The sequence below is a fragment of the Natator depressus genome, chromosome 7, assembly GCF_965152275.1.
Source record: "Natator depressus isolate rNatDep1 chromosome 7, rNatDep2.hap1, whole genome shotgun sequence".
Classification (NCBI taxonomy): domain Eukaryota; kingdom Metazoa; phylum Chordata; order Testudines; family Cheloniidae; genus Natator; species Natator depressus.
This window is the reverse complement of record NC_134240.1, coordinates 60,396,927-60,423,989: the sequence shown is the minus strand read 5'-3', so window position 1 is coordinate 60,423,989 and position 27,063 is coordinate 60,396,927. Positions and strand designations below refer to the sequence as shown.

At 45.9% G+C, this 27,063-nt stretch overlaps 1 protein-coding gene, 1 long non-coding RNA gene and 1 other non-coding gene across 3 annotated transcripts in view; 2 read left to right on the top strand and 1 right to left on the bottom strand.

Moving 5' to 3' along the window:
* Positions 1 to 279: 279 nt before the first annotated feature.
* Positions 280 to 1,523, bottom strand: LOC141991586 (uncharacterized). Its single transcript, XR_012640393.1, has 4 exons — positions 1,474 to 1,523; positions 1,308 to 1,365; positions 640 to 744; positions 280 to 506 (listed from the first exon to the last, which is right to left on the bottom strand). It is a non-coding gene; the product is annotated as an uncharacterized LOC141991586 (long non-coding RNA).
* A 9,703-nt stretch (positions 1,524 to 11,226) lies between these two features.
* Positions 11,227 to 11,370, top strand: LOC141991786 (small nucleolar RNA SNORA12). The gene has a single exon (XR_012640473.1). It is a non-coding gene; the product is annotated as a small nucleolar RNA SNORA12 (small nucleolar RNA).
* A 9,967-nt stretch (positions 11,371 to 21,337) lies between these two features.
* The window catches only part of CHUK (component of inhibitor of nuclear factor kappa B kinase complex), a 90,683-nt gene continuing 84,957 nt past the window's right edge, over positions 21,338 to 27,063 (top strand). Inside the window, exons 1-3 of the mRNA XM_074958614.1 lie at positions 21,338 to 21,507; positions 22,323 to 22,417; positions 26,389 to 26,503. Coding sequence (XP_074814715.1) covers positions 21,385 to 21,507; positions 22,323 to 22,417; positions 26,389 to 26,503 — 333 coding nt within the window. The 5' untranslated portion in view covers positions 21,338 to 21,384. The remainder of the gene's footprint in view (positions 21,508 to 22,322; positions 22,418 to 26,388; positions 26,504 to 27,063) is intronic.

The following is a 27,063-nucleotide window of genomic DNA, read 5'->3' as shown; positions in this document are numbered from 1 at the left end:
TTTCCAAATCTTTTTAGAATGCCGTAGTTTTAGACTCCCCGAAGATACAGCGTCCATCAGTTTTCTGAATGAAGCATCAAACTCTTCCCAAATACTAGAATATGGGGGATCTTTGTCAGTCCTTAGTTTTTTATTCACAACCCCTAGAGTGCCTGCTCTGGGTTTGTGAATGTGTGTGTTTCTGCACACATTCAGAGCCCCTAGAGTGCCTACTCCGGGTTTGTGAATGTGGACGTTTTCGCTCACAGTTTTCTCAGGGCTTGGTGCGGCGGTGGCCGCTGAGGAACTGGAGTTGTCTTTGCATGGATGTTTTTTACCAGAGTGTTTTGTTTTGTCCTTGGGTTTGACGTAAATGAGGTTTGGACTGGGCTGATGCTTCATCTGCACTCTTGTGCTGTTTTGCGTTGATAAAGGTCTCAAAGCAGATTCCTGGTTCTTTGGTGGTTCTCGGGGAGGGGTCCTTGTAGCTCCCACTACAGCCTTGTCAGAAGGGCTGCATATGCCTGCTTGGGGCAGGAGGGGGGAAAAAAAGCATTTTACAAAAATGTAACTTTGCCAGCTTTCTCACCCACACCTATGTATGTACTTAAAATACAAAACCTCATAAATTAACCAGACTAATAAGCAAAATATATTTACCCGGCTTCATCCATCCATCTGTCACTGATACTTGTGAATTTTTCTTTTCAATTGTCTCTTTCCTTTTTCTTTTGAGCATTTTTACCCGCTCAAGTTTTGACCGTGCTGTAAAGCAAACAACATTCTAATAAAACACATGAAACTGTCTAGTAAACTTTAAAATAAAATAAAATAATATCCATTAGAGTGTTTTTTCTATTTAAAAAAGTCATAGCTTTAAAACAAAATAATCCATTTCAGGCTGTACAACAATCACAGGTTTTGAGTTTATTTCTACCACTTTGAAAACAACCCCCACAAATATTTTTTTTTTTTTAAAATACATCTCATTTTGCAAAGTAAAAACCCTGCTAATTGGAAACACACCATCACCATCAGTTTGTAGACATATACTTTTTAAAAACCGCCTATGTTTTACACACACACACACACACACACACAGAGTTTAAAACACTGTTTGCAACAAAATACTTTTCAATAAACCCACATGCTTTTAAAAAGATCCCTGGTTGTTCTGGCCCCCGCCCTGCCCCAGCCATGTGTGCTTGGGGTCTTTGGGGTAAGAAAAACAAGCCAAAATGTTAGTTAGTATTAGCTCCCAAATCCCTATTCAACCTATGTAATACCTGAAGTTATTAAGCACAACTACAGTTAAAAATGGTTTTTACCTTGGCCTGGTGATGAACTGCAACTTAAAGTTACTGGCTCCATGCTAAACAGATCACACTGCAATACAGATATGCACCATTATTTACTAAGATAGCATGGCCAAAAAATGGCATTATATAATATATATATATTTTCAGAGTTAAAAAAAAAAACCAGGGAACATACCTCCACTTGCAGCCCAGCAGCAATTCAAGAGAGTTTCTGTTGAAAGAGACAGTCTCCAAGCTACCTGAGGTTTTGTTGGTTTTTTTTTACACCATCCTAACTCTTTTGTTTCAAAATAGTTAGCAGGTTGATTGGATCACCCCTCCCTAGCATTCCCTTTTGTGATCGGGGGTGGGGAATAAGTTTTTCTGCACAATTGGGCTGCTTTTCTTTTTTAAGTTCAAATACTTTTTGTTCCCCCCACCCTGTAGGGCTTTCTTACAGTAACCATTTCAAGTGAGGAGCCCTTTGCAGATATCAATGAATGTCTTGGGGCTTGTTTTTGTTTTTAAAAACATGTTCTTTCATGCTTAAAGTTTGGTGGGACGGGGGGTGATTTCTAGAAAAAGTGCCCCGTGGCCTTCAACCAACTCCTGGGCCATATTTAGACTGGCCTATAGCGTTCCACCAACTCCAGGGGTTATATTTAAACTGCCCAATAGCATCTGCAAACTCATGAGGTTTTATTTCATTTCATATTAATCAGAACTCACCATCCTCACCCACCCACCTCCCTTACTATGGGTGCACCCCCATCAAAATTAACCCTATGGCAACAAGGGTGAGTAATCACAGTCACCCTGGCTATTCAGTGAGGGGGGGGGGTGGTTAAACCCGTTCAGTTCAACAGAATAAGTCAACTCTATTGTACTCAACCACATGTCTGAACCATCCCCGTTTGTTTTATTGTAAACACATTTTTAGGGTATTTTTCCCCCTCCCACAACATACATTTCAGCTTTTTTTTTTTTTTTTTGCTGTAAATGGGTCTCTCTTACACAAAAGACACAAGAGCTAGGTTCTCACAAACAATTTTTTTTGTTTAAAAGACATACAGCTCCTTCAAAACAAACCAAGATGCTCCATTAAAAAAAGAAAGAAAGAAAAAAAGACTTTAAGCTCCCTTAAGGGCCAGAGACCTTTTAACAGAAATACAAATAGTCACAAAGCCCTTTTCAATAGATTTTTTTTTAAATTTACAGCTACCAAGTTTTATATCGCATGTTTGGAACCTCACCATTTTCTAACTTAATCCTTTTAGATTTCTTACAAATAGCCTTTTTCTTAAGCAGGGTTCTGTAACTTTTTGTGCGGACCAGACGGTCAATATAACGCTCTAAGCAGGCATCTTCCGGTTTGGTCATTTTCTTTAAAACATGGTCAGGGTCTCCACTGAATTGCACAGCATTTATCAAGGTCACCCCTTGTGCTAAATGTTCTTGGGTTAGGCATAGACATTGCATAGCATAACCTATGGCAATCACAGTGTTTAATAAGCTTTCCAAACACAGCTCAGCACACAGGCCCCGGAGCTTGCAGTTTATATCCACTGAAGTCCAAGTCACACAGTCATGGTGCCGCTGGCCTGGTGCATCTATGACACAGCCCTCACAATCTTCAAAAAGCTTTTCCCTAAGACAGTGATTAAGAACAGAATAAACAGCAACGCGTACAATAGTCTGCATGACTTTGTTACGCTCACGACGTGGCACTGGCTCAGTCAGTTCCATGCCAAGCCTCCTCCTAAACTCCTCATAGCCGTCATCCTCGGAGTCCTCTTCAACATTTTGTATTGGCGTTGAGCAAAAACAAGGTGGGCCCGGTTCATCTTCGCTGCTTGGTGCAACGCTGTCCAGAGTCTCCGGGTCCTCTAGAAAGGCATCATTGAGCTGTTGAGAGATTTTTTTCAAAAAAGAAACAGCGTAAGCACCCCACTGCTCGGTTTTTGATTTACACAATCCCTGGTTCCTAGCCCCGTTACAACCCCATCCCGACCGTCACTTCTTAAGCATTCATTTACCTGAGCGTTCATCTTGTCCACTAGTGACTTCCCCGAGCTGCGATCACCTTCCTCCTCCCGGGGGGTGGCCAACAAGAGGCCATCACGCTCATCGTGGGGCCCCACAAGCGGCTGGGTTTCAGGGTCCGGGGTATCCATCAATGGCTGGGCCAAAGGGCTCCCCTCAATTGCCCCCTCCTCCTCCTCGGAACTGTCGCTGATGTAGCGCTTTCTCCGCGGTTTGTTGAAGGCCTTCGGGGCTAAAACAAAGTCCGAAGTTCTCACGGGGGTGGTGAAGGAGTCCATGTTTCCACGATTTCTAAAACACGCGCTCTTGGTAAAAGACAGCCTCCTCTGCCCGACGCTGGGCCTTATGGGGTGATGGTGCTGCGCTCTGATTGGCAGAGGGGTCATACGCCCCTCTTCTGGGTGGTTCACCCCATCCCAGAACCTGCCCTATTTTGGTCAAATCTGCTCTCGGGCCGGCCTGATTGGTAGAGGTTGGTGGGAGGAGTTGTTAGAGGGGTCACAAGACCCACTTCCAGAGAGGACACCCCCACCCCGGAACTCGCCCTGATTGGTCAAAGCTCCTCTCTGGGAGGTCCTACGGGGCAAAACCCATCCTGATTGGTGGGGGGGGGGGAGGAGTTGTTAGAGGGGTCACAAGACCCACTTCCGGAGAGGACACCCCCCTCCGGAACTCGCCCTGATTGGTCAAAGCTCCTCTTGGGGGGGAAGTCCTATGGGGCGAAACCCATCCTGATTGGTAGAGGGCAGTGGGAGGAGTTGTTAGAGGGTTCACATGACATACCTTGCTTCCGGTCACGTGGCAGCCTTGACCCTGGAAGTAATACCCCATGGGGCAGGACTTCCGGTGGGGTGGGGGTGGGGGGCAGAGGTCAAGGGGTGGGGTTAAAGGGGTCAAGGGGTGGGGTGGGTGTCACATGACATACCTTGCTTCCGGTCATGTGGCAGCCTTGACCCCGGAAGTAATAACCCATGGGGCGGGACTTCCGGTGGGTGGGGCTAAGAGGTCAAGGGGCGGGGCTGAGGGGTCAAGGGGGCGGGGCTAAGGGGTCAAGGGGCGGGGTCGGGGTTTGATTGATGGTAGGGCCCTTATACTACTGAGGAGCAGTAGGCTGCAGTGTCCTGCTTCATGGTGCCCTTGCCAGTGCTTTTGTTTTCTTGCTGAGGGGGATGATACAGTGTACAGTGTACAGCAGGAGTTACAAGTTACCACACAAGTATATTTATTCTTAGTGCAAAAGTTTTACGGAGAAGATATATAAAGAGCAATAAATGGATTTACATAAACACTAAACATACCAGAAATAGTGCATTTTCCATGTGGGCCATTGGTAAGCCTTCCAAATCTTCAGCAAGGGGTGGGGTCCCAAGGCCAAAAGTTCTCTTTGCCAAATCTAAAAAATGACCCTGAGTCTATTTTAACCCAGCCTTTTATACCAAATGTCTTATTGTGTCTCCCTGCCTCCTGAAAACAGGAAAAACCTTCCCACTGCCTATTATCCAAGAGGTCAAGCTTCAAAGCTAACCTTGGGCTTTTGCATTAATTGCATCCATGTGATACAAAGAGCTATGGATATTCCACAGCTCATACTGTCTGGCCCATCGCAGTAGAATGGCTTTTTGATGTTTTTTTCATGCTTTCAATGTAAAATACAATCTAGTCCCCAAAGATACTGTTGGGGACACTGGGGCATGGCCACTAGGTAACTCGAGGGGATGGAAGACCACGAGTGTCGATGAAGCCCCCTCACACTAGGCCCAAGTGTCCTTTGTGTGTCGTCCCCCCCGCCTGGAGGCACTCGCAGCAGCTCTGCGTACTAGGCCCAAGTGTCCTTGGCCCCCCTGCCTGGAGGCACTCGCAGCAGTTATGCTGAAGATCTGCAACAATATGTTGCAGAGTCAGACTGCCTGAAACTAAGCAAGGCCAAACAGGGCAGATATGGAAGAACAGTGCTGAATAAAGCAGCTTTATGTATGGTTTAAGAAATGATACAGAGCACAAGGGCACTAGCTGGGAACTGGATTGGCTGGCTATATGGATACTTAGGGCAGCTTGCTATTGGATAAGTATGCTGGGAAAAAGGATGTATAAAAGCCTGTGTAACTTCCTGCTCTGTGTGCAGGATTTGAGATTCTATTCTCCCTGTACCTTTTTGCAGCTGCAAATAAACTTTTCTGCTTCTCCACCCTGTTGTGATTATTGGGTGTAGCACACCGGGTAGCGAACCAACTCCAGCTGTTGTTTAGCGTCTCGGCACTGGGTGCCAGCAACAATACCATATGTGGTTGCAGTATCTGTCTAGGGTTGCCAGGCATCCGGTTTTCGACTGGAACACCCGATTGAAAAGGGACCCTGGTGGCTCTGGTCAGCACCGCCGACTGGGCCATTAAAAGTCCAGTCAGCAGTGCAGTAGGGGCCTGGGGCTTAGACAGGCTCCCTGCCTGCCCTGGCTACGCACTGCCCACGGAAGTGACGGCCAGGTCCCTGCAGCCCCTAGGTGCTGGGGTGGCCAGGGACTGGGAGGCTCTGCATGCTGCCCTTGCCCCCACCCCCAGGGCCAGCTCTGCATCTGCATTGGCCAGGAACCATGACTTATGGGAGCTGTGGGGGGCGGCACCTGCAAATGTGAAGGCAGCACACATCGCACAGAGCCGCTTGGCCACCCATGCGCCTAGAAGCTGCAAGGACCTGGCGGCTGCTTCCTCGGAGCTGCGGTAAGTGCTGCTCGGATCCTGCATCCCCATCACCTGCCCTAGCCCGGAGTCCCCTCCCGTATCCCAAACCCCTCATCTCTGGCCCCACCCCCGAGCCCACACCCCCAGCCGGATCCCATATGCCCTCCCACACCCTAACCCTCTGCCCCAGCCCAGTGAAAGTGAGTGATGGTGGGGAAGAGTGAGCAATGGAAGGAGGGGCATGAAGAGACTGGGAGGTGAGTCTGGGAGAAAGGGTGGGGCAGAGCTGTTTGGTTTTGTGTGATTAGAAAGTTGGCAACCCGAAATCTGTCACCGCTAGCTCTGGGGGAAACGGTGTCAGCGACACACGCACACATACACTCAGGAACAATCCTATGGAGCTGTGAATTCAGTGCTGGAGGACTGGTGCGGTTGACGTGTATGGTGAGTGTGGCCGTAGGGAAGGGCTGGGCTGATGCGGGCACGGTCAGCAAGTATGTTGATTCCAGAGGCTGTGGGGGGAAGGTTTTAGTCCAGTAATGGCTGCAGCCGGGGTAGCCAATAGGCGCCAAATCTGCACCGCCAGATGCTTTTAAAGGGACCTTGAAATCTTTGTATTTACTAATTATTACCAGTATTTTTTTAAATTATTTTCTCTGGAAGCTGGACCTTGACCATAAACAATTGACTTGACTATGCCCGGCCTGAGGTGAGTGGGCTGGTGTTTTGGAGCTGGTTCCGGGGGAAGGGTTTGGGTGGCGCACACAGCGATCAGGACGGTGTGTTCTGCAGGGGAAGGGTTTAGCTGACGCACACTGCAAGCCGGGCTATGAATCGGGGGAAGGGTGTGAGTGATGCACGGGGTGGTCAGGGTTGTTGGTTCCGGAGAAGGGGGCCGGGTCGCTCCGATGTCATCGTGCTGCGCGCGAAGGGCCGGTTCTGATATGTCCGCGCTAGGCGGAGGGTGCGGGCGGAGCCGGACTCGGCGGGGCTGCGGATATTTCGGTCTGAGCGCCCGCTGCTTTCAGCCCTGCCCCGGGCGGGGCCCCGATCGAGCTGTTCCACCCCCCGTTAGGGCCGCCCTGCTGGCGCCCCGGGCCGGTTGTGCTGGCTGCTCCCGGGCCGCGCGGTCCTGTCCTGATACGCTCTGGCGCTTTCCCCCGTTTTCTTGTAGCTGTAATAGCCGGGCCGGCAGGGAGACTCTCTGTGCCGAAGGAGAGGTCTTCAGGAGGAATTTGTTAGAAAACAGGCTTCATAATGGAAACCGTGTTGCAGTTTCAACCTTGCTATTGCTGTCAGCTAGCGTAAGTGGAGAAGTAATGACACGGTTCCGAAGATGCCGAAGTATTTCCAATTTGATTTCGGTAAATAAAACGCTTTTGCAATGTTTTGTTTTTTAATACCTCTTAACAGAAAGTTGCACTGTGCCAGTGTCGTATATTTTTTAGTGGTTTTAATCACCATTGGGGATGGGGTGTGACTTAGACTGTACTAAGCCTGAAGGTGAGTAAGGACTGAGCTAAAGGGCTCCATATCTTTTGTAGCCCAAATGGTGGGGCTTCCATTGGCATCACACACTTTTTTCTGTTTATTTAAAACCAAAAATGTCGGACGTTTTGGAAAAAATTGTAAAGAGAACATTAATATTCTATGGTTTAAACACCTAAAATTCAAGATATGCTCATTATGGCTACTCATGTAATCCTAACTCTGCCCCTTGTGTGTGTGTGTGTGTTTTCAATATAAGTTTTAATTACATGATATTATGTAATAAAGTTGGCATGGTTGCAGAAAAATGGTGTCTATTTTGGGGAGATGTACATTACATGAGGCAGCACTTGTTTTTTCCTGATCCTCAGAGGTTTCAGGCAGTCTGTCTCTTAGGACTTCTGTTCTGGGAAAGTGCGTCTGTTTGAGTTAATCAGCATTTAGACAGTAGTGACATTTTGGGCAGGATTTTCCCCAGCCACATGGGTGAATTGAGTGTGTGAATCCTTGGTTGTAAGCAAGATGGGCTCACAATATTTAATATTACCAATTCAAAAATTATAGATGCACAAACTCATTATGGCGTCATCTTGTCTTTATTTCTACTTTATTTCTCTCCTAGACTGGCCTTCGGGGATGTTGAAGAAAAATTTAATGTTGTTCAACATTGTGCAAGCTGTTCAAAAGAAAAGTGGAGAATTTGATGTAAGATTTATATTTCTGCTTCTGCATCATGGTCTATGAGATTAGAAGTGTGTCACTGTATTGTGGCTCCCACTGGCAAGTGAAAAAATTCCTGGTCTACAACAGTGTTAAATTAAGCCAAATGCTTATTTTATTAGACTCCTCTAAATCTAATGTGAATTAGAAGCACAATGCTTAACATCTTTAAGATATTGAACAAATATTAAGGCTCACAACCTCTTTAAAGTTGGTACTACAGCTATGTCTTATGCTCATATTTACAGATGGGAAACTGAAGCAAAGACATGCAGTGACTTGCTCAAGGTCACTCACTGAGCTTTGTGTGTATATAAAAAAGATCTTCTACACTTTCCACAGTATGCATCCGATGAAGTGAGCTGTAGCTCACGAAAGCTTATGCTCAAATAAATTTGTTAGTCTCTAAGGTGCCACAAGTACTCCTTTTCTTTTTGCGAATACAGACTAACACGGCTGTTACTCTGAAACCTGTTTACACTATGGAGACTGCACGGACATAGCTGTGGTGCTGTAACTATGCTGGCATAATCCCATAGTGTAGATGCAGCCTACACTGATGAAAGGGGTTTTTCTGTTGTCATAAGAATACCACCTCCCCAAGCAACAATATGTGCATCTTCACTGGGGTTTAGGTTGGAGTAACTATGGTATTCAGGGGTGTGGATTTTTCACAGCCTTAATTTTAAGCGTAGACCGGGCCTTAGTTAGTGGCAGAGCCAGAAATAGAACCCAGGAGTTCTGGCCTTTGGCTCCCACGCTCATTCTATATTAATCATAATGTAGAACTTGGATTACTTTACCAAAATTGATTTTTGGTTTCTGAGTGGCAGTTCATACAAAGGTAACTATTTTTCATAAAACCCAGCCATTTCTGAGTTAAAGTGGATGAAAGGAAGGGTGTCTTTACTTGTAAACATTTTGTAAGTTATATTTGTTTTTTAAAAGTGAGTTAAATGACAAGTGTTGTTACCTGTCACTTCATTTACAACCCCAAGCACTTAAGAGTGAAGAAATTAATAGCTGCAAGATACTGTAAATCTTGCTCCTACACATATGAGAAAATAAACGTTATTTTCAAATAGAAATGCATATTTCATTATAACGCATCAACTTGAAGTCTGGTTTGTTTTATTAATGCTTTTTAAAAATATTTTGATAAGTACTTGCTTCAGATTCCCTTAAATGGGAAAACTTTGTGTTCTTTATCAGTTGGCATCAGTATTTTTGGGTGAAGTGTTTCTAATTTTTGTTTCTTGAGAATGATGTATGTAGCTTAATAGGAAAAGTGTGTTCTGTGTTTGTACAGTGCCTAGCCCAATAAGGTCCTGGTCCGTGACAGGGGCTCCTAGCTGCTACAGGATTACAAATAAGTAATAAAACAGTATTGATTTATAATAAAATTAAGAATGTATGTGGACTTGCATTTGAGACTGATTAATGTGTTACTGATGCCTTTGTTTTTCAGACATGTTTATATTTTGAGACTGGTGATGAAAGAATATTGATTTTTGCGTTGGAGCCAAGGTAGCTGTGATATGTTGCAGTAGACATTTATCATATTTAATAAACACGTTACTCTCAAGTGGGAGTGTAAAATGGGATAATCTCTAGACTAATAAATATTGTTTTGAAGGGCTTTAGTGTAGTAAGTGATATAACAGGTATGTACAGTGTTGTCATTTTTTGTACCTTTTACTGCTTTTTTTAATGAGATTTTGTTTTTGCATGTTTTAACATCTTCCAGGTTTTTTATTTTTCTTGTAGTAAATTAACATAATTTTTAAATAAATGGGAAGGAGAAACATGGGACTCAGTGGCCTTTTTTCCTAATTCTGAAAGATGCTGTGAAAAAAGCAAACCAAACACCTTCACCATCTCATGACTCTGTCTTGAGCAACTGCAATTCATTGACCTACTGTGAGTTAAACAGTGTTAGTAGGAGTCTATTACACTTGCCTAAAACTACTGTTGCTGTGGAATATAATCCAAATTTTGGGCTGAATATGAACTATTATAGGATCAAATTAATTCATTGTTTACTTTATATCCAACCATAAATTCCCAAGTGGATTTTCTTTCAGGCTGCATCCTATCCGTAAATCCCATTCATTGCCATACTGGCTAAAGCCCAACTCACCTGCAGTCAAAGTAATTTTTTGCAGTTCCTTACGCTTTTTTAAGTCAGCTGATAATTGACAGACTGCTACAAAATCTCCTCTCAGATAGGGCATGGGAGGTTTTGTGGCTTTTTTGTATTTTGAATCTTGCAACTGTGGGCCTGGTTAGCCATGAAAGTCACTCAGTGTATTTTGTGTTCAGGAGGGAATTATCATGGCAAGGTCTGAGTTAGTTTGCTGTGAATAGCTGCTTATATATTTTCTGACCTCTTGTTCTCGTGCTTCCTTGCCCTGGCTAAGGGTGGCTAGTCAACAGATCATGTCTGGATTTTGCCTAGGCATTTGGTGGGCATTACCAGTCAGTGGTTGAACTCTTTGCAGAGGTGTTGGAAGAAGTAAACAAGTGTCTTTTGAAAGAAATTACCAGAGTCCGCACCTACAGTTGCAGGTAGGGTTATAGCACATCAGTGGAAGAATGCAACCTCAACTGCCTTGAAAGGGAACAGGTCACATTTAAACCTAAGCATAGGCAAACTCCTCTCTCTCTCTCTTTTTTTTTTTTTTTCTTGGCATCCCACATGGTAGATAGGGAACAGGACAAAAGTAAAACCTGTGACCACTTAAATGGCCACTTGGACATGCTAATTTTTCCTGTTACAGCAAGTGCAGAGAGCTGATTTTGTTGAAGGACAGTGACAATAGACAGGAACGTTTATTGTCTTCAACTGATAAAGACCAGAGGGGCTTCATATAATCCAGGAGGCTTTCCTCTCTGTTTGGGGTACTGAGATAGGAAGGAAAGCTTAAAAGTGTGTGCTGTAACATGTGTAAATCTTTTTGGTCAGTGTCCACAAACATGGATGCTCAGTGACCAGTTTCTGCTGAATTGATTATGGAAGGGTGCATTGTGGTGGTTTTCTGCCTGGCGGATCTGTGACAGTGTCAGAGCAGCCTCAACCTACCACAAAGAGTATAAAGGAGAAGGACAGTCATGAAAACTTTTCCAGAACTTTTCAGTTTTCAGTTATTCTTCCAGCTCCTACAAGGCGGACCTGCCTCATAAGTTTAAGTCTGTAGAGACAGGTGATCATCTGTCTCACATGATGACAAGCAGTACTGAGGGGTGTGCAAACCCCCGTGATGGATTTATTGTCTTACCTAGGAGAATAGTATGGTTTGTGTCTTTTTCTTATTGTGTCTTCCATCTCCAGGTGATTCCTGTACCACTCTCTCTTGTGCTACTGAAGACATTAAAGAGTCCTTTATTGTACAAGCGCAAGAACAACGGATCAAATTACTAGAAATCTCAGAGCACTTGGATATCACGCAAGTATGAAACAAGATTTTCACTTCTCATTTATTTAACCTTAATCCTTTCTAGTTTGTCATTTCATCGAAAAGTATCCTTTACATGACCAGAGTTAAGCTGTAGGCAGTTGTTGTAATAGAAGATACTGTAGGCCTGATTTTTTCAGAGGTGCTGAGTACTTAGTTATCCAGGTGAAGACATTGTGCCCTGCAAGTGCCCTGTATCTCTGAACATTAAGCCCTGTATCAGTAATTGCTGTAGGTAGATGGTTTGGTGTAGCATTTATTTAAACATTGCTTGTATAACCTCCTATTCCTTTTATTTGAATAAAACCCCTGAGTTTCCCAAAGGTAGGTGCAGTTTTTTCAGCTGTTTTCTTAACGATTTAATTTATAAAAACACCCTTTATGTTTTGTAGATTAGTCACCTCTCTGCTATACGGTGTCTGTAAATAAAGCTCAGAAGCCAGGGGGAGTCAGAAATGTCTGAGGTGAGGGGATATAAGAAATAAGTCTTCATCTGGTGTGCCAGTCATGTGCACGCGGTCAGCTGAATTTGTTACTAAGAGCAGGTACAGCTCCATTTGCTCTAGTGGAATAGTACTAGTGTATGCCAGCTGACTGGCTTTTTGGTGCACTTGCCTGGGTAGAGTTTGGAATGCTCTTGCCCTTCTTGTTTGATCAATGACTAATAACTAGCAGCAGTGTAGCTTGTTGTGTCCTTTGGACCCATTACTCCTTGGAAATCACATCTGCAGCAGAAGTGAGGCACAAGCCAAAAATTAAGTCCCTGCTTTTTCTTTTAACTTGGACACACCCTGGTTTATCTTCATGCAAGCTGCCTGGTCAGCACTACACAGAGAAGCCTGACTTCAAGCAAAGCTGAGGCTTTTCTCACCCTGACTCAGAGAAAGCTCCTGTGAGGAAATGGGAACATAAATACTTAACTTCGTAAAGGACCTAGATGCCATGAATAAAACCAGACTCGCTTTTCAAAGTGAATATTAACACCCCTTCAGTACAGGAAGGGCCAGATCTTACCTCATGATCCTGAAGAGTTGACTGGCTAGCGTCTCGGCAATGGCACAGATGTGTTTGTATTACTATTTAAAGGAATGCAAGTGTTTAATATACACTCTGTGCATTGGAAAGTAAAAGGGCTTGATTTTCAGCAGGCTGGGATGTGCAAATTATGTTTGTATGTTGAAACCAAACTAAAATAATTAAAGATGCTTCATCCTGGGCTGTGTAGAAGTCCACTAAACTGAGACAAAAACAGCATTAGCCAGACCAACTGCCTTGCTGTGTACAAAACCAGACATCAGCATGAGATGAACTTCCTCTCTCCTTGCATCCTGCAGAGCCCCTAACACCACAACTTCTTTACAAACTCAGCATTCTCCAAATGCTTCTCACCATGTACTAATGGTGAGCATATTCAGACAGTTTCAGTCAAGGAAATGAATTTCTAAGTTGAGGGCCCTGTCCTATCAGCAGCATCCTCTCTAGTAAACCAAGGAGGCTGAACTCTGAGCACTTCCATTGATCTTGTGTCAGCAGCTCAAAAGGGCAAAGGCATCTCAGGCAGGCAAGCCTCAGGCCATCTAGAGCTTTACAGGCCAAAATAGACACCTGAAACTCCACCCAGCGACCAATAAGCAGCTGGTGCAGATCACAGAACACTGGTGGTAGGAGCTCCTGGCAAGTTACCCTAGTTATTCTGAAGCAACTTTAGTTTCCAAATGGATTTAAGGTACTATAGCCCCATGTTGCACTAGTGAATGATGAAGGCCTGCATGACAGAGGCCACCCAAATTGGGTTTGACACACATACAGAGTAAGCTAGCTGCCTGTCTTGCTGTGTGCATGCAATGCATTCATGTGCATATGTGCCTAGGAATGTACTGAAAAACAGGCCCAGTGAGTTGGTAACAAATTTCAGACATGCGAAGTCTTCCCTTCAGTGTTTTATAAATTCATCATCAGTATCATCAAATGTGCACAATATACTGAGGGCCATTGCGCAGCTGGAGTGACCACAGAATCATAGAACTGGAAGGAACCTTGAGAGGTCATCTAGTAGTCCAATCCCCTGCACTCAAGGCAGGACTAAGTATTATTTAGACCATCCCTGAGAAGGTGTTTGTCCAACCTGCTCTTAAAAATCCCCAGTGATGGAGATACCGACAGCCTCACTAGACAATTTATTCCGAGTGCTTAATCATTCTGACAGGAAGTTTTGGATGATGGCATCGTACCAGACATCGTAGAGTGAAGTTCCCAGATATGGCTCAGTTCTGAGAATCCATGAATCTCTGGGGCAGTCCTGCAGGTGATGTCAGGTAGGTGTCAAGGTGCATCAGTGAAGAGTTTGAGAGCACAATGAGCTGGGGTGTTTTTGGCCCTCTTGGCAACATGGCCAAAGAGCAAGCAATTGGAGGAAGACCAAATCTCGCTCAAAGTTGAACCATTTTATGCACAGCATTTGATGCTGACAGCGCATATAGAATGCCTCTAGCTGCTCCAAGTCTGCTTGTAGGAGGGTCCAGATTTCTGACCCATACAGCAGTGCAGGCAGTACACAGGTTTGATAGATCTTGAACTTTGTCTTAATGCAGAAATATTTTTGCATCCATAGGCAAGACATAGACTTCATTCAAGAGGCAGTGAGACCTATTCTTCAGTGGATGCCAGTTTGCTGCGACCATTTGAACTCGTCCCCACCTGCACCAGGGTTTCTGGTAGCCCAGTTCTGTGGCCTGGTCTACACTACAGAGTTTGTTTGTTTGCAAGGCAGCTTATGTTGACCTAATTCTGTAAGCATCTACACTAAAATGTTGCTCCCACCGATGTAACTTGCCCTCTCCACTGACTTAGTAACTCCACCTTCACGAGAGGCATAGTGCTTAGGTCAACATAGTTTGGTTGACACAATATCAGTGACACTGCGTTACTTATGTCTACATTAGTGGCTTCCAGGAGGTGTCCCGTGATGCCCTTTTAGAACTCCACTGCCTGGCAGTCAGATGTGCATGTACATGCCCCTCCCCTTTTAAAGCCACACAAATTTTAAATTCTATTTCATGTTTGGTTGGTGTGGAGAGCCCACATAGCAACTGCCCAGCTGACCATGCTGGCTCCACGCAGCAAACGTGCTCTTGCCTGGAGTACACAGCAGGTGGTGGATCTCCTCAGTCTGTGGGGAGAAGAGGCGATGCAGGCACAGCTCTGATCCATCCGTAGAAACGTTGACATCTATGACCAGATCACTTGGGGGCATGGGGGAGAAGGGCTACAAAAGCGACGTGCAACAGCGCCGTGTAAAAATCAAGGAGCTGCAGCAGGCATACCAGAAGGCAAGGGAGGCAAACTGTCACTCTGGTGCGGAACCGCAGACATGCTGCTTCTACAAGGAGCTGCAAGCCTTCCTTGGCGGAGACACCACCACCAAAAGCCCCATGGATACTTCGGGGGAGCTGAAATCAGAGGCCGCTGCAGTCACGACAAGCAGGAGGAGTTTTGGAGGACAGGTGAATGGGGGAATCCAGTGGCACAGTGAGCCAGGACCTCTTTCTGACTGCTGGAGCAGTTGAGCAAGTCCCTACTGTCCAGCACCGGCGAGCCTGATGCAGGGGTTGGAACCTCTGGTAAGTATGCTGTTTGTTTTGATGTTGCAGGGACATGTGTTCATTTACTCTTTTTTTAATCAGGCAAGAAGAGAGAGCAACTCTGCCTCTACTGGTTATTTCACTCTGTGCCTCTCATTCCCCTGTTCAGCTAGGCAAAGGGGGCCCTGGGGAATAGTCTATTTATGTGCACCGGGATGTCCTGGGAATCCTCCGTAGAGATTTCAAGAAAACTTTCCTGGAGGTAGTCTGCAGTCTTTGAAGGTTTCTGGGGAGGACTGCTTTATTTCTTCCACTGCAGTAGGACACTTTCTCACACCAGTGAGCAGTTACATCAGCAGGCACCAATGCAGCACACAGGCTAGCAGCATACGGATCCAGTCTCCAGCCAGACTTGTTCAGGAGCTGTTCCCTTTCAGCCTCTATTACCCTTGGGAGTGAGATACCAGCTAAAATGACCACCACCTGTAGAAAACGGTGCTAGTATTCCGTTCAGTTGCCCTATCGACATATACTGATGCCCTTGTGCTCACCCCTATTATTGTCTCAAATCGTCCCTTTCCTACCCCGGGCCATAATCATGGCTAAGGCTATGTTTCAGTCACGGGTATTTTTAGTAAAAGTCATGGGGGGGCGGTCCGGGGGTACCACAGGAGGTGGCTTGGGGCAGGGGTGAGAGGGAGTTGGTGGGGCTGGCAGGGGCTTCCTACCTTGCTCCACATCTCTGCACTCCTAGGTGGCGGAGGCAGGGGTCCCGCTGCTCCCACCACAAGCACCAACTGCCGCGGTTCCCATTGGTTGGGAGGTGCGGGGGCGGGGCCGGCGGATCCCCCCCACCCCTCTGCTGCCTAGGAGCTTCAAGGGGGCCATGTCAGTGGGAGCTAGGGAACCCCCGCACCCTGAGGTAAGTTCCCCTCCCCCCTGCACTCCCCCTGCCCCTAGCCCTGAGACCCCACCCACACACCCGAACTGCTGCTGCTGGCCCAGGGGCTGCCCAGCTTGGCAGAAGTCATGGAGGTCATAAAGTGACAGAATCTGTGACCTCCGTGACAGACTCACAGCCCTAATCATGGATGAATACCAAGGGAGCATGTAGTGCTTGTAACTTGTGTGGATCAAGGGGAGTGAAAACACTTACAATAGTACCTCTATGCATTGTGCTTTTTGCAGCTGGAAATTTGGCCTTGAGGGTCCCTTCATCCACACCACTGGAACAGCTCAGATGATGAGAAGAAAGGGGATGAGGGATGACATGTTCCAAGAGATTCTGCAAGCCTCTGGTGTTGCACATATCGAGCAGAGGGCTTGGAGAAGCACCCTTGGGGACAGAATGGAAAGAGATAGTGTAGAGAGGAGTGACACACGCAGCAGGTCATGATAGCGCTTCTCAAGCTCCAGATGGACATGCTGGAGATTCTTATAGACCTTCAGGTCCAAGTAACCCTTGCTTGCCTCCCGCTGCAGTCTGTTGATAACTGCATTCTGGGACCTCCCTACACTCCCGGCCCCTACATTCCACATATATTTCTGGGCCATTGCAGTACCCCTACCACTCCACCCCGAGGGAGAGTACACACAATCCGAGCTGAACATACACTGACCTATGAGAGACATGGTTGGTGTATTTGTGTTTGAAATGAGAATGACTGTTCTTTCTCCTTCAAAGGTTCTTTTCCCTGTATTTATATAGTTTCATTCAGTTACAGTTATTTTTGTTTGCATAAGTTTGGAATAAAAGTCTATTTACGGAAACTTAGTTCATCTTTAATAGTTCACAACATGTGGTAGCTGGGGCTGACATCATTCAACGATAATAGCAATAGGTGCATTTGCAATGTGTTATTACCACACACACAGCACTCATAAGGTTCAAAGCGGAGTGCTAAAAAACAATGCCAAGTAGAGTACACTACACCAACACTCACTACTGTGGCTCACTTTTGAAATGGTCTTTCAAAGCCTCTCTGAGCTGTAATGTTCCCCGTTGATCTCTTCTTACAGCCCTGGTATCAGCCGCCAGATGTTCTGCCTCCGTATTCCACCCTGGCAGAAGCTTTCCCCCTTTTGCTTCACAGGTATTATGAAGCATGCAGCAGGCAGCTATAAGCCTGGGGATATTTTTTTAATGAAAGTCCAATCCCATGAGTAGACAGCCCTAGCACTGATTCAAATGACCAAAGGCACCTTCAACAGTTATTCTGCACCTACTGAGCCTGTAGTTGAAGCACTCCTTGCTGCTGTCAAGGTGGCTAGTGTAAGGTTTCATGAGCCATGGGAGTAACGGGTAGGCTGGGTCTCTAAGGATCACTATTGGCATTTCCATATCCCCAATGGTAATCCGCTGCTCTGGAAAGGAAGTCCCTGCTTGCATCTTTCTGAACATCTTTCTCTGTTTTTAAAGATGTGTGTGTCATGCAACTTCCCTGATCAGCCCGTGTTGTTGTTGGTAAATGTCCCTGGTGATCCATCAATGCTTGCAATACCATAGAAAAGTAGCCCTTTCTGTTGATTGTACTCCTTGGCAAGGTGGTCTGGTGCCAAAATAGGGATATGCGTGCCAGCTATTGCCCCCATTGGAATTTGGGAACCCTATTGCTGCAGAACCATTCAGAAGGTCCTACATGTTGTCAAGAGGACACAATTAATGGCCTTGCACACTTGCATCACATCAACCCCCCTGGTGGATTTCCCAACTCCAAATTAATTCTTGACTGAGCGGTAGCAATCTGGCATAGCTAGCTTTCACACAGTGATTGCCACTTGCTTCTCCACCATGAGTGAAGCTCTCATTTTGATGTTGCTGCACTGGAGGGCTGGGGCGAGCTTCATGCACCATTCCATGAATGTGGCTTCATGCATCTGAAAGTTCTGCAGCAACTGCTCGTCATCCCAAACCTGCATAACAATGCAGTTGTGACAGAATCCAGAGGTCCGGTGCTCTGTGGAACAGCCCCTAGGATTACCCCTTCCATATGTTACCCCCCTGTGGGTCATTCTCAGAGGGTTAAACCCCTTGGCTTTACTGCCTCCTGGGACCAAACCTCTGAGCCTTCAGCACCCTGGTTTCACTCAGTGAGCTCGCCTCAGTGAATCCATTTGAATTGGACTCCTGGAGAAGGCTTGCACATCCAAAGGGAGCAATGCACCCCTAAATTCCATAATCAGGAGTGACTCTCAGACAGTGTTGTAAAAAACAGAAGGATTTATTAGATGTCTGGAACGCAGTGTAGAAAGTCTGTGGTGAACATGAGAACAGAAGGTTACAGCAACGTCCTTCTGGGTCGGTCCTGAGCCGAGAGCTCTCTCTGACCCCCTTTGAATACCAGTCCAGAAGAATGTGCTGCTTCCAGGCACATTGTGTTCGTAACGGTCAGCACAATATTGAAAAGCAGTGCAGGATCCATGCTTGTCACAGAGATGGTGCATGTGCGGGTTTGTGGGGCTTTTGAAAAGATGCATGAAACATTATGGGATGCAGATGATAATATGGGATGGAGAAAACTGCATCATGGGATGTTGAAACCATGTTCCTTGTCACCCCTGCATGACTTGTTTGCCCCCATGAGGCTTTTTAAACCCTTCCCAAAACACCCTGCACCAGATGGTGAGCTACCCACAGTGCACTGTTCTCTGCATCGATGCAAGTGCCGCTAGTGAGGACTTGCACTGCTGACACAAGGAGTGTAGTGTGGATGTGGAAAAGTGATTTTAATTACTGCGGCAGCTGTATGTTGACATCTTTGGTTGACCTAATTTTGCAGTGTAGACATGCCTTGAGGTTTTTGAACCTTGATTTTCTGCTCTGAGATGTTTAAATCCCATAGTGCTGGTGGTATCTTGGAAACTTTGAAGGGCACAGCTGAAAATCTCTGGCTTCTCCACAAACAAGGCAGCATCCCCAACTTGGGTGGCAGGTATCGAAGGCTGGGGAAGGCTGAGGCTCCCCAAACAGTCTTGCATGGCCCTGCTCACGCTCCGCCCTGGCCCCTTCCTGTTTCCTGGCGCTGTGATGTGGGGGGCTTTTCCTGCCAGGGCCCCAGGCTGGGGCTAATGCGGGCTGGCTTGCACTCCAGGGATTGGTGGGGGGCGTGCCACCTGCTCAGTGCTCTGTGGCTGGAGGGGGCCATGCCGCCAGCCCTCCTGCCCAGCACTTGGGTGGGAGGAGGTGTCGCTTGCTCACCCGCCTGGCATTCCAGGGCTGAAGGAGGAGGGTCACTCGGGTGGCCTGGGGCTAGTGCCACACAGGGGCTCTGGGCTTTGGCAGGAGGGGTGGGGCCGGGGACTAACTTCCCCAAGCCCAGGGTTCAGAGGCGCTGACTTTCTAATTTCCCTGGGCGTGCCCTGGCCCTCCCTTCCCTCAAGGCTCTGCCCCTGCTCTGTCCCTGCCCCTTCCCACCCCTGCTCTGTCTCTTCCCACCCCATTCTGCCCCCTCTCCTGAGCATGCCCAACCCTCGCTCCACCTCTTCCTGACCACACTGCTTCCCCTCCCACCCCCAGCGCCTCCTGCACGCTGCTAAACAGCTGATCGCGGGTTGAAGGCGCTGCGGGGGAGGCAGAGGAGCTAATCGGCAGTGCTGTTGGTGGGTGCTATTTTTTTTCCGTGGATGCTCCAGCCCCGGAGCACCCACAGAGTCGGTGTCTATGCCGGGGTTCACCCACCGCCCATGATCCTAAGCATACTCTTAATTGGTAAACATTTATTGACCAACCTTGATTCTAATGTGTAGAGCTGCCAAGTCCTTGTTTCCAGTTTTTTTTTTTTTAAGCAGAAAAGAGTTTTATTTGTGTAACATTTACAAAGAATCACCAAAAAGGATAAAGCAATCAAAACAGGAATAAGTATTTAAAGATGAGGAAACTGAGGGACTGAGAGGTGAAGTCACTTGAGCAAGGTCAGGCAGCACCACGGTGGCAGAACAAAGAATAGAACACAAATGTCCTGACTCTCAGTCTTGTGCTTTAACCAGAAGACCCTCCATCCTTTCTCTTCTCCATTTGTGGAATGAGGCCTGGAGTTTTATATTTGTTTGCAAAGATTCCATGTGCTTCCAGTTAGTTATGTGTTACCTACGTAGCCACCTTAAGATAATAAAATCATAGTACTTAAAATGAAGAGGTTAACATAGTGATGCAAAATCAGGTATCAGAGTAACAGCTGTGTTAGTCTGTATTCGCGAAAAGGAGTACTTGTGGCACCTTAGAGACTAACCAAATTGGTTAGTCTCTAAGGTGCCACAAGTACTCCTTTTCTTTTTGAAAATCAGGTATGTATGACATTCGGTATAAGGTAATGCTCTGTGGTTTACATTTTATTTTCCATAGTAAAATACCTTTTAAAGTTGAAAAGTGGGGGATGCATCTGAGTAGCCCTAATTCTACCTTAATAATGTTTTTGGCTAGGAATTGTATTTGTTTATAAGTAGGCTATTTAAATTTTCAGTTGAAGGAAATTATGGGGGTGCAGTTGTCAGACAAATATTTAATGACAGACAAATATAAATAATACTTTATAACTTCTAAAACACAAATTGTCAAACTCACATATCAAAATATACCAAATATACTTAAGTAACATTTTCTTACTTTGCTGATCATCTGTAATCTTTGAAGATTAGTGCTAGAGATATTTTTCCATAGGTTTGTGTGCCTTTGATGAACTTGACAGTCTCTAATAAAAATCAAATCCTGCCAACCCTATGCCTGAGTGTGATGTAGTGGATCTACGCCCCCTTGAATTCAGTGGCAGTTTTGCTCCTGTACTCAACGCAACACAGCCTGTGTGACATCAGAGCTTTGACGCCAAATCTGCAACCTGCCCTGCCGAGGCTTTCAGGGGGCATTTCTGCGTCGCTGATTTGGGTTGGTGTTTTGCCAGGCTGGGGCCTGGTCAGAGGGGGCGGGGCCCGGGGAGAAGGGGGCCCCCCTCCCCCAGCAGCCGGGAGCCGGGTGGGGTCGGGGCCGTGGCTCCAGCACGCGCTGCGCCTCGGCCGTTAGCAGGGAGGGCGAGCGAGTGATGCTTTTACCCGCCGGCCCCGCCCCGAGTCTCGCGGGAAGTGACGTCAGAGAGCTTGGGGAGAAGCCCTGGTTTCCGGGCTGGTGGGGGGTTGCTGCGGGCCCTGGCGTGGCATGGAGCGGCCCCCGGTGGGCGCGGCGCTGCGGGGGCAGCCCGGGGGCAGCTGCGGCCCCTGGGAAATGCGGGAGCGGCTGGGAACTGGCGGCTTCGGCAACGTCTGTCTGTACCAGCACCAGGTGCGGGGGAGCCTCCAATAGCCACCCGGGGTCACCGCCCTGCTCCCCGCGCGGGTGTCAGCCGAAGCCCCAGTAGCCCCCCCTTGGCCCTCGCGTGAGCCGCTGTCCCGACATTAGGGGATTTGTCTTACAGAGGCAGCCTGTTGCCGCCCTCCAGGTTTTCACACTTACTATCCGGTCACCCCTCCCCCCCGCCCGGTTAACCTGCCCCTGGGTACTACTCCCCCCCGGGCCAATCGAGTCCATAGCTACCCCCATCCCCGGTAGCCCCTGCCAACTACTGGGTAATCTCAACGGATCCCTGGGTAGTGCCCCCACCCCTGGGTCCCTGCTGATCATTTCTTCTATCTAATGCCCTCTCAGCCCCCCCCCCCCCCACCTTCAGCGTAACCCTTCCACCAAACCCACTGACCCCTGGATAACCCCTTCCCCACTGATAATTCCCTACCCCCATCAATTTCATTCTGGCATTTCGGTAACTCCATGTTGTTCTCTCCACTGCTTTCCCCAACACACTCTGGTCTCTGTGACTCCTGACTGCACTGACCACCCCCAAATATCTAATAACCCTCCCACCTCAGCTCCTCATAGATGTCCCTGATAACCTAATGAACTGACCCCACCAACATCCCTTCATCCAGACCCACTCATTCCCCCCCTTGTTCTGGCCCTACACTGATTTTCTCCTCCCCCCCCCCCCATTGGTCCCCAGTATCATGCCCCTCTGCTGCAACCATCCCGCTCCACTGTGCTGAAACCTGGCTAATTCCCAGACTGATTGTTGTGCCATAGCACATTGATTGTTTTTGTTGTAGGATTTAGGTGATAAGATAGCTATTAAATCTTGTCGACTGGAACTAAGCATGAAAAACAAAGACCGGTGGTGCCATGAAATCCAAATCATGAAGAAGTAAGTATGCTCCATCATGACCTTTTCCCTTGCTTTTGGGAACGGGTGTCCTCAAATCAGTTGGGGAGCATTTGCATTTCAGACTCATAAGTAGACCATAGACTTTTCTTTTGGTCTTAACCTTATCCTAAGAGGTGAGAGTGAGCATCTTTAGTCCACTGGAAAGAAAGCTGTAATTAAAAAAAAAAAAATCAACTTTACACTGATACTGTAAAGGTAAAACACTATAATTATGATAAATTAATAAGCTTCTCTTTTCACAGTCTTATAGTTTTATGGAAAAACTACCCTCTGCAGTGAGATGTCTTGTTTGCTCCTGGCCCAGACATGAACTTTGTATGTGACAGGATTTCATAGAATTCCAGTTGGCTGTTTTGCGTTCACATTACTCGGTTTATCGAAGAGAAGGTTGAGAGGTGACTTGATCAATGCATTTAGGCACTGCTATGCAGAAAAGAGATCTGAGCAGTTTTTTAAACCTGGCTGACAAAGGGTCCAAGGGCTGGAAGCTGTAATTGGACAAATTCTATCCTGAAACAAGACATGGTTTCCTAGTATTGGAACAGCTTACCGGGGGGAGTGGGGCACCTACCATTGCTTGGAGTCTTTAAAAATCTTTCTGTCATACTGACTGCCAGTTTTGGGGTCGGGCAGGGTGGTATGGGGTGTGGTTCACCTGCAGGGATCATCTGGGCACGACTCACCTAATCAATTTCCTGCCACTGCTGGGGCCTCCTGCATTTGTGGCACCTCAGTCTCTCCTGTCTTCTGTTTGTGGCACACAACAGTTTAGTTTAACCTCCAAGTTATTGGACTCAATATGGAGGTAACTAGGTGAAATTTAATGGTCTATAATTAAGGCTAAGATTATGTCATGGAGGTCACAGAGTCTGTAAAACTTTCGTGACATTTTCTGGTTCAGTCATGGGGCAGCAGGGGGCCTAGTGTGTTGAGAACTGACTATGCTCTAGTGATCTAATATTAATGTATTTCCATCCTCTGTCTCAAACAAAATAGAAACTAAATTTTTATTTGAAGATGCCATAGATGCTCAGAAGCTGTAAATAAATGTTAACACCATTAGAAATTACATTTAAGGACAAGATTTTCTATAATTTGTAACATGGAAAGATGACTGACTTTCTTAAAAGGGTGTGTTTTAGGGTAACTTGTAGCGGACAGACCCCTTAGCTGAGCTATTAGCGGCACTCCTGACAATTCAACATAAGGAAGTGCACAGGGCAGAGGTGGAGCTGCATTTGGCACATGAGTGCAACTCAGGGCTTTGCTATGTACACAGTATCCATCTTGAGAGCACCTGCACAAGTTCAGCAGCTGTTCTGCAAGTATGAAGCTATTATTAATGCATCTTGAGCACTTAACTCTTCTGTGTCCCCAGTACATTTGTGAGACATATATGAATCGCAGTAAGCCAAAGTCATCCTAATAGTAACTGCTTATTTTAATTATTACTATATAGTGCTAGAAGTATGCATTTCACTTTTCACAAGTGAAGTGCCTGGCTCTTGGAGCTTCTAATCTCAGTTGGATAGATACTCTATAATGAAAGGCTCAGGCTGGAGGGAGGGAGCAGAAGTATAGGGGCCCAGATCCATGTTTGTGTCCAGTATATTCTGTTGTATAGACTTTCTGCTACTGCTCTGATTCGTGTCTTTGCTGCAATGGGTTTCATCCTGTTTTTCTCTGAATATTGCATGTGAGTGATGTAGCATATATAACCGATGAACACAAAACTGAAAGAAAATGCACAAGTGTAAGTGATCACATAACTAGAGCTTGTTTTATAAAACAATATTAGGTTAACATAATCCCTGTCCATGGAATTTCCCTGTAAACCTGTATGGCTTTCTATGCTGATACAACACCATCTTGTAGTTCGATAATGGAGTCCAGAGCACTTTGGCCTGAATAGTGCCTAGAAATGACATCTGCCTCTAAAATTCAGCTACCTCTCGGATGGCATGTAGCCTGCAGTTTAACAGTTCATTGCTGTGCTTTAGAATAGAACATGAAGTGAACATTACAATAGCCATTTAAAACTGCAGGGAGAATTTTAGATAAATTATAAGTACTACTATTGGTATTTGGTCAAAACACCAGGGTTCATACATGGCATAGACTTTCTAATAAACATGAAAAGTCAGAACTTCTGTTCTACATCTCATCAGAATCACCGTGCCTTCAGTAGCATAATAACATTTAATACCATACAGGTTCAGTCCTGACTCAGAGAAAGAGTATCAGCTGCTGAATCCCCTCTTTGCCTTGGTTTGCTTTGGTCTCCCATCAATGAACTAATCAGGCCCAGCCCTGCTTAGTTCAGTAAGAACAGAAGGGTGACATGCAATATCTGCCTGCACAGGCTGAAACACCACTCCTACATGTGAACAAAATCTCTCTTCTTACAAGAACTGCAGTAGTTTAAAATTTTTGCTTTCAGCATTGTGTTCCTTTTGACAGGATTTCACCACTTGCCCAAAACATAGTACTTCAAAGGGTCACAGCAGATTCCATTACTTGACTCAGTTCACTCAGATTTGTCAGCTAACCGCTTCATTGGACAGCAATACTGTGATGGTGAAATAGTCAGGAATGGATAAGGGCTACCGGTCTGTCACAGGACTGAGAAGGGGGTTCAATAAGGGGCTGTGTTCTCTTTGGGGGCGGGAGGCTCGGAAAGGCCAGGGTTGAGTTGGAGCATCACTTTATTTTTGTATACTTCATAAATTTGTATTGAACAAAATGTTGGGACCATGGGGCGCAAGCCTGAAACAGACTTGGGCATGGCACTGGTTCTCTCTTGGACTGGTCAGAGCACTCACCTGGTTACAGATACCCTGTGCATTCACTGTCCATTCTCCGAAATCCTTAACTGAATTTAGAGGTCGGGCCGGGCCAGTGCTTTTGCCCACATAAAGGCACTAGAGGCTGGGTTAAAGTGGGGAAGGAGAAGTAGAAATGGAAGAAAGGAGAGAGGGAAGAAACAGTGGTAGGGAAAGATAGGGAAAGAAGAGGGACAACACTGACCGTAAAAATGGATGACAAGGTAACCACCATATAAAAAAGAGCAAAATTTCGTAGAGCAAGAAACAGCCTTTTGAGAAGGAACTAGCTGAAAACTGAAAAGGGCAAAAATTGTAGAAAAAGCCAGTCTGAGGGGCAATTATGATTGAAAGGTAGATGATGTGAGTGAGGCTGCAAAACCTAGAAGGGAAGTAGAGACTAGGAAAGAAAATATTACTAGACGAGTTAACAAAAAAAAAAGATGGAAATGTTTAGAGTGTTATGGAGAGTTTGCTTTATGCAACGTATTGAATCTCTTAGTTGACACTGAGTTGGCTGTGTGTTTCCATCAGAAGTACAATCTCAGTATTACCAACTTTGGCTCTTTGGATACTGTGTTTCTCTCATGTTGTTTTTGAGAAGTTGACAGGTGTATTTTCAGACATGACCAGGAAATAGATATTAAATGGCTCCCCCTTTCCTTATGTACACATCTTCTACCTATGTAGGTATTCACATAGAAAAGTATCTGAGGGCATCACAGACCTTAACAAATGTATCTTCCCAACACCGCTGGGAGGTAAGGAGGTATCATCCCCCTTGTACAGATACAGAAATTGAAGTGCAGATTAAGTGACATTGCCCATCGTCACACAGGGACTTGAACCCAAATCTCTTGAGTCCCAATCCAGTCCTTAACCATAAGACTAACTTTCCACTCATCACTGATCTGCTTGTTCTTAGAAGGTATGAACTTTGTTTATTGTCCTTGGGTAACATTGGGATAACTTGCTGACAATTACTTGCTGGCCATCCCACTTCTAACATTAAATGTTTTGGGGAAGGAAATGTTACTGTGCACATATTTGAAACACATTTTGCTTCTGTTGCTTGATCTTCTGCTGAAATATGTGTCAAGATTTTCATCACGCTTTCCATTTGTTTAGGTTAAACAACCCCTATGTAGTAAAGGCCTGTGATGTTCCAGAGGAGATGAACTTCCTAGTGAATGATGTCCCTCTTCTTGCAATGGAGTACTGTTCAGGAGGTGATCTCAGAAAGGTAAAACCTGCTTGTTTGAAATTATAGCTGAATAAGTGATTTCAAAGTTGACTGTGCGACTAAGTGGATTGGGATTTTTGCACCTGTGTAACAAATGCAAGTGCAAATCCACAGGTGCACCCACACCAGTGTAAGAAGGGGTTTGCACCAGAGTATCTTACAGTGGTGAGTAGTGTAAGTGCAATCCCCTTTTTACACTCCCGTCATGGGAACTAAATCAGTGTGGTGCAAATTCTAGTAGTTAAATCAAGCTCTTATTTAACCAGCAGTGTGTTTGATACAGATACATAATAGAGAAGTTATTCTGGAGTATGTAAAAGTATGAAAGATGTCACACTAAATTGTCGATTTATTTAGATTCTCACATGGCCTCCATCAGTGTAGAATCTTCCTGAGCTGAAGCTACCAAAATGCTAATATTCCCTATTGATTTAGGAATGTGTTTAGGCCACTGCATGGGCGACTTTCATTTAGGAAGACACTAGACAGCACCTTGGAAGAAATGCTTAATGGTGTATTCACCAGCACCTTTCAGTAGTTTTAATAGAGGATAGTGATAT